Source organism: Xyrauchen texanus, chromosome 5 (assembly GCF_025860055.1).
Source record: "Xyrauchen texanus isolate HMW12.3.18 chromosome 5, RBS_HiC_50CHRs, whole genome shotgun sequence".
NCBI lineage: Eukaryota > Metazoa > Chordata > Actinopteri > Cypriniformes > Catostomidae > Xyrauchen > Xyrauchen texanus.
Window position 1 is genome coordinate 51568602 of NC_068280.1, and position 20296 is coordinate 51588897.

General features: G+C 37.2%; 1 protein-coding gene across 22 annotated transcripts in view; it reads left to right on the plus strand.

The window, feature by feature from the left end:
- The window catches only part of LOC127643460 (uncharacterized), a 119969-nt gene that overhangs the window by 90083 nt on the left and 9590 nt on the right, over positions 1-20296 (plus strand). For 8 of the 22 annotated variants that reach the window (XM_052126246.1, XM_052126240.1, XM_052126226.1 and 5 more), the window contains 2 exons: positions 16545-16844; positions 17178-17441. In XM_052126246.1, the coding sequence (XP_051982206.1) occupies positions 16545-16844; positions 17178-17441 (564 nt within the window). Of the gene's footprint in view, positions 1-2712; positions 2894-3227; positions 3492-5280; positions 5563-6868; positions 6977-8106; positions 8149-8236; positions 8276-8554; positions 8588-9100; positions 9189-10942; positions 11812-16544; positions 16845-17177; positions 17442-20296 lie in introns of all 22 variants that reach the window. The other 14 variants (XM_052126230.1, XM_052126235.1, XM_052126228.1 and 11 more) reach the window with 12 other exon arrangements.

The following is a 20296-nucleotide window of genomic DNA, read 5'->3' on the forward strand; positions in this document are numbered from 1 at the left end:
TCACAACCCGGCCCCGCCCTCCGCCCTGCCACAACTGCATTCAGCACATACAAGGGTCTCTGGCAGTTTAAAATTCTACCCTGAGAGGTTGAGAGGCTCATCAACAAGGTGCTGAGTGGAGTTCCCCGTCAGGAGTGCCTCGTGTACTTAGAAGACATTTTGATCCATGGTGGGTCATTCGAGGCAGCCCTTGAAGCCCTGCTGTGAGTGCTGGAGAGTGTGGCGGCAGCCGGCTTGAAGTTGCACCCTGATAAATGCCACTTTATGAGACGTGAGGTGGAGTTTCTGGGACACAAATTAGGGGGTGAAGACATTGGCACTTTAGAGGAGAAGATTTATGCCATCAGAGACTGGCTGACCACCACTGACCAGAGGCAACTGAAAAGTTTTCTGGGGCTAGTCTCCCATTATAGGAGATTTGTGAAAGGGTTCTCTTGAATAGAAGCGCACCACTCTTTTGCTTCCAGCAGAAAGACTGTACCTTCCATAGGTCTGAGGACTGCCAGAAAGCATTCAACACCCTCAAACGAGCATTGATTGAGAGCCCTGTCCTTGTTCCCCCAACACTGCTCTGCCTTTTGTCCTAGACACGGATGCTAGCAATGTTGGCATGGGGGTAGTACTGTTGCAAGAAGGGCCAGATGGAGAGAAAGTAGTGGCTTACTTCAGCAGTGTGCTCAGTAAGAGTGAGCGGCGCTACTGTGCCACTAGATGGGAGATCGGCCGTTAGACACTTTTAATACTACCTGTGTGGGGCGTCATTCACAATAAGAACAGTGCACACTGCACTTCAATGGCTGATGACCTTCCGAGAACCCGAAGGGCAAGTGGCACAATGGCTGGAATAGCTTAAATCATATGACTTCATGGTGGTCCATAGAGCTGGGTCCACTCACTCCAATGCAGATGCATTTTCTAGATGCCCATGTGCTGCTGAGGGCTGTCGCCACTGTGGAAAAGAAACGTGTGAGAATGAGCTACGTCAAGAGGACATGGTGGCACAGCCCGCCTGTGGGATGCTTAAGGTGGTTGAAACACCAGAATGGAGGCTGCAACAGGAACAGGACAAGGATCTGCAGCCTGTGCTCCAACGGGCATGGAAGGAGCCTGCTACTGGGGAGGAGAGATGGCAGGTGGTAGTGCCAAAAGCATTAAGAGGACCAGTCCTAGCAGCTTGCCACAGGTGTATAGGGTCAGGACACTTCGGGGTATCCAAGACACTTTGCCATCTCCGACAAGGTTTCTACTGGGGCCAGCACAGAAGATATGGCAAAACCATGGTGTCTGCCAAAAAACATGGTTTTGAAACCATGCTAATATTGTAGTAACTATGAAAAGTAAAATATTTGTTTTGTGAAGGTATTTGTAATAGAACCATAATAACCACAAAATTATATTTTTAGTTTTATTTCCATATTTTTCATTTTCTTGTATTATCACTATGGTTTTACTATGAATATTAAGGTTAAAATAAGATTAGTAATAGTAAAACCATTGGTAATTTTTTTGAGAATGAACGCAAAACTATTTCAGAAAAACTTTCCCGCCCTGTCCCTTGCATTTATATATTGCAGGGTCATTGGCTGCAAAGCTTGAACCTTCTGAGTGAACCTTCACAGTGAGTGTCACATCTTGACTGTCTTGGGACGGCCCTTCACCGATTATTTCCCTTTTTTCTCCTCCTCAACTGCCTGACTTCTCTCTCCTGTCTCCTCTGTTCAATTTAACATTATAATAATAATAAAACAAGTTTGTAAGTAAGACTTGTTTTATTATTATTATTATTATTATTATTATTATTATAATACTGGCAATAACTGACCGTAATATCATTCAACAATAGGTTATGTTTGGGCCGTGCATATTAAAAGGATAATATCCATCACTTCACAACACATTCATTATCCATATAATATTTAGCTTAATTGTCAGTGCAGATTAGCTGCAACTCCACTGGATTTCAGTATTTCAGTAGGATATAAGTTTGAATCTCATTGGTAGCCCTATTGCATCTCATATTGTAGCTATTTGCTGCATAACCATTAACTTTCTCACCTTCCCTCCTTCTCTTTGTCGGCTCATCTTCCGCTGGCTTTCCAAACAATAATTTAGTTTGTTGCAGCCTTTTCATGATGGTCCGTTGATGCAAGGATAATTGTCTCGTCGGCTATTTTCACTTCACAATGAAACTACACTTCAAGGTCATGTCCACTGTATTTTTTCTTGGTGTCCTCAATGGTAGTGGCGGCCATGGCTCTGTACTGAAATATTGAGTAAGGGCCGGTCACACTTACACTTACACTTTCACTCCCATTCAAATGTACCTGAACGAGACAGACCGATACCGCAAGGTCATGTGAAGAAATTGCAAAGTTCAAGCTTGGTGAACTCTGAACTTGAATAACTACATGGTACTTTAAAACATGGCCGGTACTAGGATGAGATCTTTGGGGGCGCATTTTGACCTTTAGGGTGGGCAATAGGTTCTCTCGTTTCACCATCGTGGTGGTGGCGTCAGAATTTTCTGGGGGGCACAAGAATGATATTTGACTTACTTATTGAATGTTCACTAAAATATTCTCTTCATTCACAGGTGAAGATGTGAAGAGAGCAGTGGGTGATAATGTCAAATTTCGTCCAGACAATATTCCTTCTCTTCCCACCACCAGCATTCTATGGAAACACACAGACAATGCTGGAACTGTTGTCAAGGCGATTGAGTGGGACAGTGATGGTGTTGATGTTCCGCATCCTAAATTTAAAGGCATCGCAACTCTCGATAATAAGACTGGAGAAATCACTTTAACCGGTTTAAAGCTTCATCATAGTGGAGTTTATACCATTGAGATCAACAGTAAAGAGCAACAAAATAAATTCACCTTGACTGTTATGGGTGAGTCAATGTAGATTATTAGTATAGATTTTCCCTCAAACAGATGCCACACTTAACTAGTAATAGCCTGTGACATATATTAGTATGTACCATAGAATAAAAAGATAATAAGATTAATAGTTTCTTGATCTAAACAAACCAATAAGTATTAAGATTCTACCATGTGTTTTGGACATGTACCACAGTATGGTAATCATTGGATGTGAGGGCACAGCTATATGATACTGCCAACAGAATATTATGTTACGGTAGTTTAATCGTTTTTGACTTCATTATGTTGTTGTAGTCTTGGTGGATTGTACTCTTATACATTTTTAAATGGTGTCTTTTACAGAGCCTGTCCCCAAACCAGAGATAAGAAGAGAGACCTCAAGTAATCATGATGCCAAGTATTTAATATGTGATGGAGATGCAACAATCATCTGGAAGAATTCTGCTGGAGAGACACTGAGCGGCACACCCATTTCCGGTCCTCCAAAAGGAGAGTCCATAACAGTAAACAATACTCGTAACCGAGACAACTACTACACCTGCACACTCAAGAACGATGTGAGCGAGAAGACCAGTGATCGAGTCTATGAGAAAGATCTGTTTACTGGTAAGACATGATTTATTCTAGAGACGACAGTACGTGGATTTTTATTAGAGGTTAATAAAGTTCCTTTTTGTTTTCATGTATTCATGTTAGGGCTGAAACGATTTGTCAGTGTTAAAATTTGTAGAGGATCCCATTCATTTAATCACATTTAACGCAACTTGAGTGTGGCGAAGAGGAGGGCATGGCCGGGCTGTAAGAGTGCACGGCCGGCACGGAGTCAGATGATCAACGGAAGAGCGAGATAAAGGGGAGCCGGAGACGCCAGTTCGAGAGAAAGACGCACTCGGCCATGCTGCATGTGTGTGTGTGTGATTGTTTGTGTTTATTTAATGTTAAGTTTTACATTAATCTTTATGTTGACTGTTCAGCCAGTTCCTGCTGCCTCCTTGCCCATCCTTGAACTGTTACAGTGGCCGAAACCCGGGAAGAAGGAGACGAGAACCGATGGAACAGTCAACATAAAGTTTAATGTAAAACTCAACATAAACACAAACACATGCAGTGCCAGCCGTGCACCCTCACGTCCCGGCCACGCCCTCCTCCTCGTCATAATGAGTCTTATGAAAAACAGAGCGATAGAGTTTCAAACTTCTCCCGGCTGATAAACGCTCTCGTGCGGAGTCACTCGTCCCTCGTGCGCGTTTGCTGCAGCTAGATTATAACATGATGACTCATGATGTATTGAATCATAATATTCTGTATGTGTCACGATTTGTATCTTATCGTAAAGAAAATCTGTGATACGCAGCTCTATTAAGAGAGTTAAAGATGGATAGAAGTGAACAAAAAGGTCACTTAGCAGTTTGAATCAGATTCACTTTCTCAGCGAATCAGCCGTCAGTGAGCTCACAACTGGGAGCGCAGGCATTTCAAAATAAGAGTCCAATGTGTATTTCGGGCTTCTTTATAATTAAAGTCCCGCATCATATATATATGAGATCAAGCTTTTTACACTTAGGACAATTGAGGGACTTATTCACAACTATTACACCATTTACAAACATTCATTGATGCTCAAGAAGACAACACACTACTAAATGCATACGATAATTTCTGTAAATATCTGTAATGTAGATTGTGAAGAGCATTATTAAATAAAAAACATCTCATATATTTGATTAAATTATGAAAAGGGTGTGAACATTTGAGACAAAAGGGAATGCAAAGTTATCTTCTCAACTATATACTGTATACGGTTTATTAAACCTTCGATTAATGGATTATCAGCGGTCTTCCTTCAGCTTTCTATCTTGTTTCTGAACAGCAATCTAAATCGAGCAATTCTGTGATGTGGCAACTAAAAACAACCATTTGTCTACTAATGTTTTAGTGGGCTCCTAAATAAATTTTTTATAATTGTTTTTTTTTTTTTAAACAATCGACCAGTCGGTTCATTGTCTGAGCTATTAATCGACCAGTCAGTGTGTTTAATCTGCATTGTGTCCATGTTAGCTAAGCTAAATGTATCTTTTTTTTAAAAATACATTATATTTTTTTCCCCAAACACTTAACTAGTAATAGACTGTGACATATATTGTTATGTACCATAGAATAAAAGGGTAATAAGATTAGTAGTTTCTTGATCTACACAAACCAAAATGTACTATGGTACTGATATGTGTTTTGGACATGTACCACAGTATGGTAATCATTGGATGTGAGGGCACAGCTATATGATACTGCCAACAGAATATTATGTTACGGTAGTTTAATCGTTTTTGACTTCATTATGTTGTTGTAGTCTTGGTGGATTGTACTCTTATACATTTTTAAATGGTGTCTTTTACAGAGCCTGTCCCCAAACCAGAGATAAGAATAGAGACCTCAAAAAATCATGATGTCAAGTCTTTAAATTGTTATGGTGATGCAACAATCATCTGGAAGAATTCTGCTGGAGACACACTGAGCGGCACACCCATTTCTGGTTCTACAAAAGGAGAGTCCTTAACAGTTAAAAATACTCGTAACCGAGACAACTACTACACCTGCACACTCCAGAACGATGTGAGCGAGAAGACCAGTGATCCAGTCTATGAGAAAGATCTGTTTTCTTCCTACTCTAGCGACAACAGTACGTGGATTTTTATTAGAGGTTCAACTCAACATGAAACAAACATAAACATACACAAACATGCACCCTCACGTCCCGGCCACGCCCTCCTCCTCGTCACAATGAGTCGTGTGAAAAACAGAGCGATAGAGTTTCAAATTTCTTCCGGCTGATAAACGTTCTCGTGCGGAGTCACTCGTCCCTCGTGCACATTTGCTGCAGCTAGATTATAACATGATGACTCATGATGTATTGAATCATAATATTCTGTATGTGTCATGATTTGTATATTATCGTAAAGAAAATCTGCATTACGCAGCTCTATTAAGAGAGCTAAAGATGGATAGAAGTGAACAAAAGGGTGAGAGAAGGTAGTCTTACCCATTATACACTGCAAAACGTTTTTTGATTTACCAATATAAATAGCTAAAACTCCTTACGTACATATAATTTAGCAGCTACTGCAGAAGAAAAAAAGTTGTACATCACTGAGCTGCAAAGAAATGCAAAAAAGGGTTTGTTGACATTACATCATTATAGTAACGAAGTTGTCCAATTGGATATAACTTTACACAGATGCGGTTAGTAAGTGAATTTATCATACTAAAATTGTGTTAACATGCAAATCTGTTTAGCATGCAAACATGATTTTAGTGATGAGATTTCACAGAATGAGTTTCATTCTGTGTCATTTGAGTCATCATTCGGTCTGTGTCATGTATTTGGCGCCATCTCCTGGTGGCCATATGTAACAGTCACCAATCACGTGTCTCTCTGCCCAAATATGGATGATTTTTGCACCAATCAGAACCCAATCCAATTGGTTTAGCTTTGGTTACATCAATTCCGATGACGTCATCTAATCTAGGAAAGCTTTTCAACTTTGGAGAACAACACAAAATAGTGCTTTTTCTCATCTTTGTAACATTTTTAATATTAAGGTTCTTGAACCTTTCTACTTTCTGTTCCTCCGTGGAAGAATGTTTATGCAAATCAGTCCTTTTGTGAGCACTTGAATACAGATTCACCACATCTATATTTAGGCACTCTCTCTACTTCCTGCAACTAAGCTTTTAACAAATCATGTTGGATCTTCTTGGTACATATTCTTCATGAAAAATACAAAAATACTGCTTGTACCTTCAGAGCAACTATGTTTGAATGTTTTAATCTTTATGCCAAATTATTTTCTTGTAAGTCGTGAGTTATTTTAAATGCTAACTTTATTTTTAACCAGAATATATCCTTGTGTTGTTTCAGTTTCTAGGAATGTTTGTTCCAGTATTTATGTTTTTGTCTCAGACTAATGTGTTTTTATCTTCATTAGATCCCGGTCCCTCTACTGGATTAATCGTTTTTTTGGTAATTCTTTTGGTCCTTCTTTTCCTTGGAATCGCGGCATGTCTGCTGTATATATGCCACGACAAGACTCATGGTATGTTAAGCAATGATTACTGAATTTACCTTTTTCAAAACCACAAAAAATGTGTATGTGTTTATTAATGAATACTTCTGGTTTAAACAGGAAAATGGCACTTCTTTATCTTGCCTTGTTGTACCTGGTTGTATTGTATTCAAAGGAAAAGGAAAATCGCCTTAATTAATAGAAAATTGTCACAAAATGAACAATATCTACGTTTCCATCCAAGGATCTTTTGCAAAAACGTTTTAGTTTTATCATAATAAAGTTGATGGAAATGCAAATTATTGCTAAAATTTCACAAGTGTCTGCATAATATTTTTCCGTTTAACTCTAGCGCATAAAATGTCGATACTTTGAATGTCACGAAAAACTGGTTTGGAAACACTTTTTGACTAATAATTTACGCAAAAATGTAGTGTCACATGACAGAATTTACCCTGATCGTAAATTATGTGTTAATCATGACAAGAGTATACATTCCTGAAAGCCAATTTATTGTACGTGATTATGGATTATTCTTAATGGCAAATAGATCCGATGCTGCAAACATGACACTTCCAGGAGTGCAGCACAAATATCTCGTATCATTCACCGGTCATCAACAAGTGCAAGGAGAACAAATGAATGGCCACTGTTTGTTATTTAATTTAATCATGGTAGCCATCTGTTTATTTATTAAAGGAGACCTATTATGCCCCTTTTTACAAGATGTAATATAAGTCTCAGGTGTCCTCAGAACATGTCTGTGAAGTTTCAGCTCAAAATACCCCACCGATCATTTATTATACCATGTTATAAACGCCTCTTTTTGGGTGGAATCAAAAACACGCTGATTTCGTGTGCGTCTCTTTAAATGCAAATGAGCTGCTGCTCCCCGCCCCTTTCAGGAAGAGGGCTGTGCCTTTACATCTCCTGCTTCGGTTACTACAGCAACAACAAATCAGGCCCGGGATTTTACATAGCAACTGGCCCAAAAACATTTTTTATTATTAAATATTGAGTATCGGTCACAATGAGCTGTGAATTATCGGTACCGGTCCAGAAAGTCCATATCGGTGCATCCTTAATTACAATGCAGAAGGATCTCTATTGGTCATTTAAAAAAGTGATATATTTATAATTTCATGATTTTCCTTCACCAGATTCTGTTCAAGATTCCTGTAAAAATGCACCAATCTTGGGGGGTAAGTTTGTGTTTGTTTTGTCAATTAATCGATAAGCTGCAAACTTTGCTAAAGGGTATTTTTATTTGAAGCAAATTTCTCTCTTCAGGAGTTTTGCGCTGTCTGGATAGATGCCGAAAAAACCCAGGTATGTGGCTTTCTTTTCTATGTTTATCATTAGTCATAAACACTACTTATTATATATAGTATTAAATAATGTTACTGTTATTTACATCAGACGGTTTATTAAAAATGATCTATTGTTAGAGATGCTGATGGGACCTCTTGGATAGTTCCTTGTAGAAGTGTCTGAAAATCATTTAAAAGGAACAATTTCTCTATAAATGCTTCCATTTAATGCAGATGTGCAATAAAGGATTGTATTTGAGTGGATGGGTAATTGTTTCTTATTTGGTTGATTATCAAGGCACAGATAAAAATGAAAATCCCGACAATGCCGGTAAGTTGATCAAAGTTCTGTCTATAACAAAAGATTGCAATGGGAAGTGGGGTAATATAATAATTACTAGAGCTTTTTTGTGATTTTAATCATGTCCAAATGGACCATGTCAGTAAATGTCCTCAACTTTAGGTCATTTGCATGTCACAGCAATGCTTAAATGCCGACAGGGCTCTAAATTTTCAACGGGTGCTTTGAGGACACAAATAAATCCTGATGTGGCGCAGGTTAAAATTGAGTTTTCAGTTATAAGCTATTCCTCCACTAACGCACGTTGCAAACTCACAACACATGCGCATAACCGCTGCTGAGAAAACTCCTAGCGGAAACACTGAACACATTATGATGGATAAAGACGCTGGAAAACTAGTTTTATAAAAGCAATGAGATGTTTATTGTTCTTCACTCTGCTGGTTGAAATGTTTCCTTAGATAATGACTTGTTTTTTAATGACACTCGCTGTTAGTTGTTGCCTGTTCTTGACTCGTTTATGTAATGGTTGTGTTTTCATAGCTAATCAGCCGCTGAAAGATGTGACTGCATCCCCAAATGAGGGGAAAATCTGGATTTATAGTTGGGAATGGATGTCTAGCCTGATAAGGTCTGATGCTTCTCTTTTTCTTAATCATTCTTGATCTCTCAATGTAAAGTTTATATCATTATCCTTAATATCAAAACCATTTTATCAATGAATATCAGTTTAATTGTTTATTTGACATTCTAGAAATTAAAAGTGCTGAATCTGAAGAATCATTTGTCGGGAGAAATGTCTTAAACAGGAACAATCTTTGTTTTGTTTTTCTTGAATTAACAATTCAATAGAAAGTACCATATGTAAACCACGTGTAAGCTTTTCAATATTATGATTTTCTTTATAAATCTCCCATGAGGTTTTAACATTTAACGACCAGGGTCAAGCCATTTATCGGCACCATGAGCAGCAAAATAATCTTTGTGACATGTTTTTGGTTAGAGTCCGATGAACAGTGTATGAGCAGTTAGGAAAAGTAAACTTTCAATCATAAAAAACCCAGATTTATTTGAAAATTAAATAAAAATAACTAGTTATTAGACCTTTTGTCCAGTATGATGCGCTGTTCTGAAACTGCTCAGGTAGTATCTGGGCATTATATTTATCATGCTGGAAAGCATTCAAGAGTTAAAAGCCAAAATAGCCATTTTGGCTATTTCTATCTCCTGACCAGAAGGGGGCAGTACTCCAAAATGCTGCAGGTAACCTCAGAGCCTAATTGTAATGACACGTACCAAGTTTCGTCCAAATCCCTCAAAGCGTTGCGGATATACAGCCTCAAGTTCAATTTTGCGTGTTCTCCGTCGAATTAGTTGAAATACTGTGAACATGTTTTTGTCGCGAGTGCCTCTAGATGAAGCGGACCAATTTTCATGCAAATTGGACAAAGAGTCTTGGAGGAGATCGAAAAAGTAGATTTAGCATTTTTAGAAACAGTATTATAATTTTTTACCACAAAGTGGCGCTTCAGATCATGGTGCCAAAGACACATACCGAGTTTCGTAATGATATGCCAAGTTGTCTGTAAAATACAGCATTTTATGCCTGAATTAAAAATGGCAGTCATCCAAAATGGCCGACATAGGAATATTACATATCGCTGGACTCGCTGTACCCTCACTGAACCTAATGAGACCAACTAGATGATTTTATTACAAACTGTTCAGAAGTTATAAGCAAAAATTAGTTTTTTCATATCTCGTGACCACTAGGTGGCACTGTTCCGAAACTGAGAAGGCACCCTGGAGTCATGGTGCCTATATCAAATACTAAGTATGGTCTGAATACGCTAAAGTTTTACAGCGATATACCCTCATGTCCATTGTGGCGTGCTCTTCATCAAATTCATTGAAGTGCCATTCAATGCAGGCCAATTTTCGTGCAAATCAAAAAAAAAAAAAAATGTTTTATGGAAATGCACAGAAAATGACTTGATTAAAAGAACTGCATAAATTCTTACAGATACAAATTATACATTTAAGAATTATTGCTACTTTTGAATATAAAATTTTTATACAGTAGTTCTTCAATTTCATGCATCCATTTGAATAGAGCTCTCATGTTAGTGGGACTTTTATTTTGACAGACCTTTATTATCATTTTATCTGCCACATCTTGTGTCTATTATTCCAAATATATGAATGTTCTTCATTCACATCACAGTTCATTTTTCTTTATAATGTAAAATTTGTGTGTTTCATTTATCTGTTATAATTTTAATTGTTAATGTTGAAATGTCAAACACCAGATTAGAATGACCTAAAATGAACTTTCTTCGAAATGATCATTAACTTTTTTCTTTCTTTTGTTTTTTGAAACAAAAGTGCTCCAATGAATGACCCCACTGACCGAGAGGAGTTTGACAAACATGTAAACCCTGAGCCCTCCTGTGGTCCGTGCATACATCGATTCTTTTAGTATATGGCACTGAATGTATACAAATATAAAAAAAACACTTGCCTGAATGGTGCTCAATGTATGTAACAAGACAGTTGTTTGTTTTCTGCTTAGATAAGGATAAATTAAGGAAGTTTTTGAGTCATCATCCTGCACTATTGTTACTCTGATTGTTAGCATGAAAATGAATCCTTGTTGTCTGCAAGATATCTGGTAGGGTGACCATATTCTGGTTTTCCAAAAAGAGGAGTGTGTGCGTGTGCGTGTGTGTGTGTGTTTGGGGGGGTAAAGGGCTCAAAAGATTGACAGATAGGAATTTGGCCAATAGTTGCTGCAAGCCTCTTATAATTGACTAATTGGTGCGTGAGAAGGCGGGACTTGCAAAGAGGGGTTAAAGCAATGCAAACATGTGCACACTCAAAATAAAGTATTAGACCAGATACACATCATAATGCAAGCACAGCTGAATCCCGGACATTTTTGCAAATGTAGAAATCCTGGCCGGACGCATTTTTAAGGTCCGAAAAAGAGGACATGTCCAGAAAAAAATAAAAAAGAGGACATGTCCGGGCAAAAGAGGACGTATGGTCACCCTATATCTGGTAATGTGTTCTTATTTAAAGGGAAAGCCACAGATAGTGAGACTTTGTGGTGTGCAGTATCATACACAAGACATCTGCTTTTCTATGAATTTATTCTCTTACTTTTTTCATTTGTTTTATCTACGATGTTACATTCATTACAAAATAGAGTAACTGTTATGCAATACAGTTTATGCACGCGTGTGTGCGCACAGGTTTATACAGTTATTACAACTGGAATATTTAGATTTCTTTTTTATTTGAGATAACATGTGCTCCAACCACAATAAAATGTTGTCTTGCAATGAAGATAAACTGCTATTTATTTTGAGTGCATTTAAATGATAACAAAGGAAATAAATACAGTATTATTTTCACTTTGTCGCTCTATTCTCTAGTTGTCTATTTACAACCTTTATTCATTTACCTTTTATTTCAATCCACAAATGATCACAGTTGGATTTATGAAAAACCTCACAAAACAAGGCTGTATGATGTCAGTACCTTGATGTTTCTTTGTCAAATATGTCATTTAGATTTATTCTTTGTTCTGTCTCTGTATGTCTGAATGAACGTTACATTTATATAGTGCTTTTCTGACACTTCTCTCAAAGCGCTTTACACAGTGAACAGGGGAATCTCCTCAACCTCCATCAGTGTGCAGCATCCACCTGAATGAAACAACATCAGCCATAGTGCACCAGTAAACTCACCACAAACCAGTATGTACACACACCGATCAGCCACAACATCAAACCACCTGCCTAATATTGTGTAGGACCCTCTCGTGCCACCAAGGCCATAGTAAACAGAGGGACATAATCTTATAAGTTCTAGAAAAACCAAACAATGGAGAAAAATAACCTTTGGAGAAATCAAACTCACTGGCCAGTTCACCTCTGACTAACATCTTGAATATTGACAATATTAGTTATTTATGTGCAATGCAAGTCATGGTTTAAAATGAGTAAAGTGTTAAGGGTCAGTGTTTAAACAAAGATTTTTATGAGCTGTTAGATTAATGATCAATTTTGTATAGATACTCAGGTGACCTTTCACCCCACACTTCCTGTTGCACTTGCCATACTTCTCACGCACCTTACAGTCTAACTGATCCCACAAAAGCTCAATGGGGTTAAGATCCGTAACACTCTTTTCCAATTATCGGTTGTCCAATGTCTGTGTTTCTTTGCCCACTCGAACCTTTTATTTTTGTTTTTCTGTTTCAAAAGTGTCTTTTTCTTTGCAATTCTTCCCATAAGGCCTCCTGAGTCTTCTCTTTACTGTTGTACATGAAACTGGTGTTGAGCGGGTAGAATTCAATGAAGCTGTCAGCGGAGGACATGTGAGGCGTCTATTTCTCAAACTAGAGACTCTGATGTACTTATCCTCTTGTTTAGTTGCACAACTGGTCTTCCACATCTCTTTCTGTCCTTGTTAGAGACAGTCGTGCTTTGTCTTTGAAGACTGTAGTGACACCTTTGGATGAAATCTGCAGCTTTTGGCTATTTTTAAGCATTGTATCACCTTCATTCCTCAACACAATGATTGACTGATGAGTTTCTAGAGAAAGCTGTTTCTTTTTTTTTTTGCCACTTCTGACCTAACATTGACCTTAAGACACGCCAGTCTATTGCATACTGTGGCAACTCAAAAACAAACACAAAGACAATGTTAAGCTTCATTTAACAAACCAAATATCTTTCAACTGTGTTTGATATAATTTGATACCAAATTATTAATTTAGCATGATTAATCAAGGATAAGGGGTTAGACTGATGGCTGCTGGAAATGGGTCTGTCTAGATTTGATCAAAAATAACTTTTTTTAAATAGTTATGGTGCTGTTTTTTTTAAAATCAGTAATGTCTTATCACATGGCTTGTTGAGGGCATTACCATGGCAACCGGGCTAACTTGGCTGCTTAGGAGACCTAGCTAGAGTCATTCAAACTCATGACTCCAGGGGTGATAGTCAGGGTCTTTACTCGCTGAGATACCCAGACCCCCGGAGATACTGACATTCTTAAAGACTGTACCAATAATTAGAAGTTCATATAGCCTGTGTGAATCTGTGTATGGATCTGTAAACTGTAATATAGCCAGTAGAATTGTTACTACAATAAAATACAGTACATGGCTATAACTATAAGTAACTATTATAGTGTATTTTATTTGTGGTTAAAAATATTCATAAGAAGTTAAAACATATTAAAAGGCGTATTATGAAACATTACATGCATACTTAACAATGTATTATAAATTTTTGATTCTTGAAGGTTTAACGAATAATTAATATGCAATGCAAACCTCATGTACTCTATTTTTTATTATTGAAACTAGTCTATATATAGTACTGTTGTTTGTGCTATGCTAAATAATTAGAAGGAAGACATGTATGATGTATGGTATTTAGGTTGGATGACATTTTTTCGTGTAACTGCTACAATACAGTTAATGGACAATATAGTTTGTGATAATTATGTGTTATTATTTTGTACTTCTTTCTTCTGTAACAGTTACATTCTCAACTTCATATTAATAAAAATAAACACTCTTCCTTATAACAAAAAAAAAATGTCACCTGTTTGGAAACCTGAAAAGAACACTTAAATATTTTTCTTGAAAATTGATTGTTTGAAATTGTTGTATTTTATACTTTATTGTTTAATATTCATGCATATTTTTGCCATATGGCATATTGCAATGCATTAATGCATTTTTCTGAAATGTCCATTGAATTTTTAGAATTGCGATTATTTTTAATGCTAAATAAAAGACAACAGTGACTTAAATGTGAGCTCTTATCTACTTGAAGGGGAAACACCGAAATATCATAAATGGTTGGTCAATATTACGATAAAAAAAAAAAAGTTAAAATCATCAAATCTGACAATACTGGAATCATAAATTGTGATACTTAAACTCTTATTACGCTAAAAAATGTCCCCGGTTTGTATAGCTAATACGCATGCGCGATGTAATTGATTGACAGGCGATGTCTGTTTCTAAAAGGCGATTGGCTATTTTACCTGTAAGGCGGGACTTTCTTTCTACATCCGTTAACCGTTAGGCGTTCCAACCGTCTCCCATTCATTTAAGTAGAAGTGGCCCGTTTCCTTTAATAAATCATCTTTGGCTTATCTTATAAGGCTAGTGTGTGTTTTCTGAATCTCTAACGCGGTAAAGTTTGCTTTACTTTCAAATACTGTGTCTTGTTTTTGTACTTTCCCGGTTGAAAAATGATTTTAAGTGAGAAATTAGCCACATGTGTCATGAGAAACAACCAGACAATATTGACAGAGATTATTTGTTTCTGAATTGTATAGTTTTTAACATGCTTTCTTCTTGTTCACGGGTGATTTCGATTAATTGCAGCTTGAGGTATTAGATTTACCGTGAACATTTACAAGAGGACTGCTGCTTCTTAAGGGAAATCCTAATGCCAGAGACTCTCCCGTAGGAGAGATATCTCAATGTTAAATACCATAAGTGGCGTAATTTCCGACTGCGCGAGAGCTGCACGAGCCGTTCGAACATTGTGTTTATTGTGTTTATTTGAAGTCCTACAGAAAACATAGGCTTGCACGTACCCCTAAACCTTAACCCTACCATTAAACCTAACCTTAGTAACAGTGAATGAGACTTTCGTGAGACTTAGGCTTCAGGAGCGTTACCTTCTAACCACTTTCGCTTTCGTTTTTTCACTTCCTTTATCCGTTCCGGCGGGTGCGGCTGTAACATAAAACGGGCCTGTATTTATGAGGAAAATATAGGCGAATAAGTGCATGAAAGCGTATTTTGTATGAAAATGGCGAAACATCTAAAGTGGATCTTGATCTCAATCGTCGTACAGTGTGTGTCAGGTAAGCAAGGCTTTCGAAGTTAAACGTTCGTAAGAAACTCGTTAAAGGCCCGTCCCGTTTGTCTGCCGCATTCAAGCGGTATAATTTGCTTTATAGGTTCATTTTGAAATACTAAGTATTACATTGTAATAACTATACCATTACATATTACTTTACGTGTATCGTCAGTCACGCGATATTTTTGCAGTTTTTGTTTATTCACTCACAATAAACTACATCATAGAGTCCCTTAGAGGACAGGCGGGGTTTTTCTGAAATACTTTTGCCTTCCCATATAATAACTTTTCCACAGTTTTATTACAGTAACCATGTTTTAACCTTGATATTCGTAATAAAACCACAGTATAACACAGGGGAACTAAAACTATGGTAATTATGGTTATGCTCTATGATTTACTTTACTTACTTTTCATAGTTACTGCAACATTACTAAATGTAAAACCATGAAACCATACTAATATTGTATTAACTAGGAAAAGTTTTGGCAGAAACCATGATTTTCATTCAGTATACTGTATAGTAACCTTTGTTTTTTACTATAGATTAATCATGGTATTTGTAGTAAAACCATAGTTTTATTACCATAGTTTTCATTTTCCTCTATTATCACTATGGTTTTACTATGAATATTAAGGTTAAAATAAGATTAGTAATAATAAAACCATGGTATTTTCTTTGCGAGGAATGCAAAACTATTTCAGAAAAAAACATTCCCGCCTGTAGTCTAAGGGGATCTGTACCGAAATATTGAGTAAGGGGCCGGTCACACATACACTTATACGCGTCCCATTCACTCCCATTCAAATGTACCTGAACGTGACAGACCGATACCGCAAGGTCATGTGAAGAAATTGCAAAGTTCAAGCTTGGTGAACTCTGAACTTGAATAACTACATGGTACTTTAAAACATGGCCGGTACTAGGATGAGATCTTTGGGGACGCATTTTGACCTTTAGGGTGGGCAATAGGTTCTCTCGTTTCACCATCTGACTGTGGTGGAGGCGTCAGAATTTTCTGGGGGGCACAAGAATGATATTTGACTTACTTATTAAATGTTCACTAACATATTCTCTTCATTCACAGGTCAAGATGTGAAGAGAGCAGTGGGTGAGAATGTCAAATTTCGTCCAGACAATATTCCTTCTCCTACCACCAGCATTCTATGGAAACACAAAGACAATGCTGGAACTGTTGTCAAGGTGATTGAGTGGGAGCCTGTGGATGGTGATGATGTTCCGAATCCTAAATTTAAAGGCATCGCAACTCTCGATAATAAGACTGGAGAAATCACTTTAACCGGTTTAAAGCTTCATCATAGTGGAGTTTATTCCATTGAGATCAACAGTAAAGAGCAACAAAATAAATTCACCTTGACTGTTATGGGTGAGTGAATGTAGATTATTAGTATAGATTTTCCTCAAACAGATGCCACACTTAACTAGAAATAGTCTGTGACATATATTAGTATGTACCGTGGAATAAAATGGTAATAAGATTAATAGTTTCTTGATCTAAACAAACCAATAAGTATTAAGATTCTACCATGTTTTTTGGACATGTACCACAGTATGGTAATCATTGGATGTGAGGGCACAGCTATATGACACTGCCAACAGAATATTATGTTACGGTAGTTTAATCGTTTTTGACTTCATTATGTTGTTGTAGTCTTGGTGGATTTTACTCTTATACATTTTTAAATGGTGTCTTTTACAGAGCCTGTCCCCAAACCAGAGATAAGAATAGAGCCCACAAGTAATCGTGATGTCAAGTATTTAATATGTGATGCTGATGCAACAATCATCTGGAAGAATTCTGCTGGAGAGACACTGAGCGGCACACCCATTTCCGGTCCTCCAAAAGGAGAGTCCATAACAGTTAAAAATACTCAGAACCGAGACAACTACTACACCTGCACACTCAAGAACGATGTGAGCGAGAAGACCAGTGATCGAGTCTATGAGAAAGATCTGTTTCCTGGTAAGACATGATTTATTCTAGAGACGACAGTACGTGGATTTTTATTAGAGGTTAATAAAGTTCATTTCTGTTTTCATGTATTCATGTTAGGGCTGAAACGATTTGTCAGCGTTAAATATTGTAGAGGATCCCTTTCATTTAAATCAAATTTAACGCAACATGAGTTTGACGAGGAGGAGGGCGTGGCCAGGACGTGAGGGTGCACGGCCGACACCGAGTCAGATGATCAACGAGAAACATACAGCGCCAGCCGTGCACCCTCACGTCCTGGCCACGCCCTCCTCCTCATCACGAGTCATGTGAAAAACAGAGCGATAATTTCAAACTTCTCCCGGCTGATAATCGGCACATGATGTATTGAATCATAATATTCTGTATGTGTCACGATTTGTATCTTATCGTAAAGAAAATCTGCATTACACAGCTCTATTAAGAGTTTGTTTTTTGTGAGTTAAAGATGGATAGAAGTGAACAAAAAGGTGAGAGAGGATAGTCTTTTATACACTGCAAAAAGTTTTTTGATTTGTCTTTTTGGTTCATTTTCCAATATAAATATCTGAAACTCATTACATACATTTAATTTAGCAGCTACTGCAGAAGAAAAAACTGTTATCAGAGAATGTTGAATATAATGTTTAACATATTTTAATATTGTAAAATATCTAAAAATCCATAAAATAAGATACGTTTAACTGAAAAGCAACATATAAGATATTAAGACTTTATATTTGAAAGTATATTTTGTCTTTACAGCACTGGCAGAAGTATGAACAAGTGAAAATATAAACTTATACAAAATACACTTATATTTAAGATATATTCTCTTAAATCAAGTCTAAACATCTTATATATTTCTTCTCATTTTAAATGGAAAACAAGACAAAAACACTTGATAACTGCAGGATTACTTTGCAGTGAATTTTTTTAATGAATTAAACAAGTTTTTTTTTGTAAATTAATGAATGTAATTTAGAGTTATTTTTAAAAGATGATTTTGTCCTTTATTATTAGTAAGCACGACAGGGCGCTTATTTGGAGAGCGAGAAGATGCACCTCCATTTTTCCCGCATCCGTTTTGAAAGCATCATCACGTGGGTATGCCTACGTCGTTACCAAAGCAACCCATTCATATAGGTTGGTTATGTCTGAATGCGCAAATCTGATCACTTGCAATTAATAGTACGGACAGTCTGCCTGAAAATATCTGATTTGAGAAATAAATCAGATTTGCCTGCAGTGTGAACATAGCCCAAGTCATTTTTTTGGCCTGGAGCCCTGAATTAGTCACTCGAGGCTGTGCCATATCAGGCCTAACAATGCCTTACAGCCATGACTATATTCATGATATAGTACAACCTATTATGCCTTATTGTTTAAATATAAAAACTGGTGTCCTGTTGCGTCCTCTTAATAAATAAATGAATATTCGTGTACGATTTGTCCTACTTGAGTGCAAGCTCTATTTTTAAGTTGTACAATATAAAGATGAAATGCATTTTTTTATTAATTAAAAATAGGTTCTGCATATTGGTTATCGGACATGTAAACTTACAAATAATTGCCATTGTATCGGTTGTAAAAAATAAATATTGGTCTATCTCTATTTAAAAATACCAATCGACCAGTCGGTTCATTGTCTGAGCTATTAATCGACCAGTCAGTGTGTATAAATCTGCATTGTGTCCATGTTACCCAATCAGACGTGCTTCATGGGGATGTTAAAAAGATAAATAGGCTAAATAATTATCGCTAGCCTCTTATCCCAGAAAACATTTAAAGTAATAAACAAGAAAAGCTCCAATACAGAGCGGCACAAAACCGTTTATTCACATCCCAAACGCAGAATGACTCGCTTCAGTGTAACCGGAGTGTTTGACTTCACCCATAGCAATCCACATTTAGAAGTGCACAGCTGTTGTTATAAATATTGAAGGGGCGCAACATGTGGTTCACGGCATTTGACGTCCAACAGTGAACAAGTAGCGTTTTGATGGCTGTAGCAGCGGTCAATTAAATGAATTAACATAAAGAATTAAAGAGACTAAACTTCCTGTTCTTGTGGAACTCTGCACAAATTTTGCTTCCTATATTGATATATCAATAATTGTACGAGCATTAAGCTAAATTTATCATTTTTAAAAATACATTAAGAATCTATTTTTCATCAGTGATCTCAAGAATCGCAATTTGTAAGGGAATATTTTTTTTCCACCACCCCTATTAATCTCAGTCTTTTGCATCATAATAATCGCACTAGCTCATGTAGCAAACTGATTAATCGAAGCTGACAAACTACAGTCAAAAGAAACACAGAAATATAAAAGGTCTTCTCTGAGCTTTCTGCCAAAATAAAAGCTTGATTTAAATGGACGTGCAAAAACAAACAAACAAACAGAGAGATATAACTACTGTATAACTACCCTTGACGAAAATCGAGAGTTCGTGGCATATTTGATCATTTTCACATGCAAATGATCTTTGCGGCAAATTGTCCATTGTTGCCAAAGGTTTAGCGGAGGTTCATCACTACCGGTAAAGAGCTGCATAAAAGGGTTTTAGGGTTTGTTGACATTACATCGTCATAGTAACGAAGTTGTATAATTGGATATAACTTTACACAAATGCGGTTCGTAAGTGATATTATCACACTAAAATCATGTTGGCCACGTTCACTTCCATTGTAGGTGTCTCATTAGTTTTTATTTTTAGAATTTACTATTCTTGAGGGCAGTGGTGGCTCAGTGGTTGAGGCTCAGGGTTACTGCCCAGAAGGTCGGGGGTTCAAGCCCCAGCACCACCAAGATGCCACTGTTGGGCCCTTGAGTAAGACACTTAACTCCAGGTTGCTCCGGGGG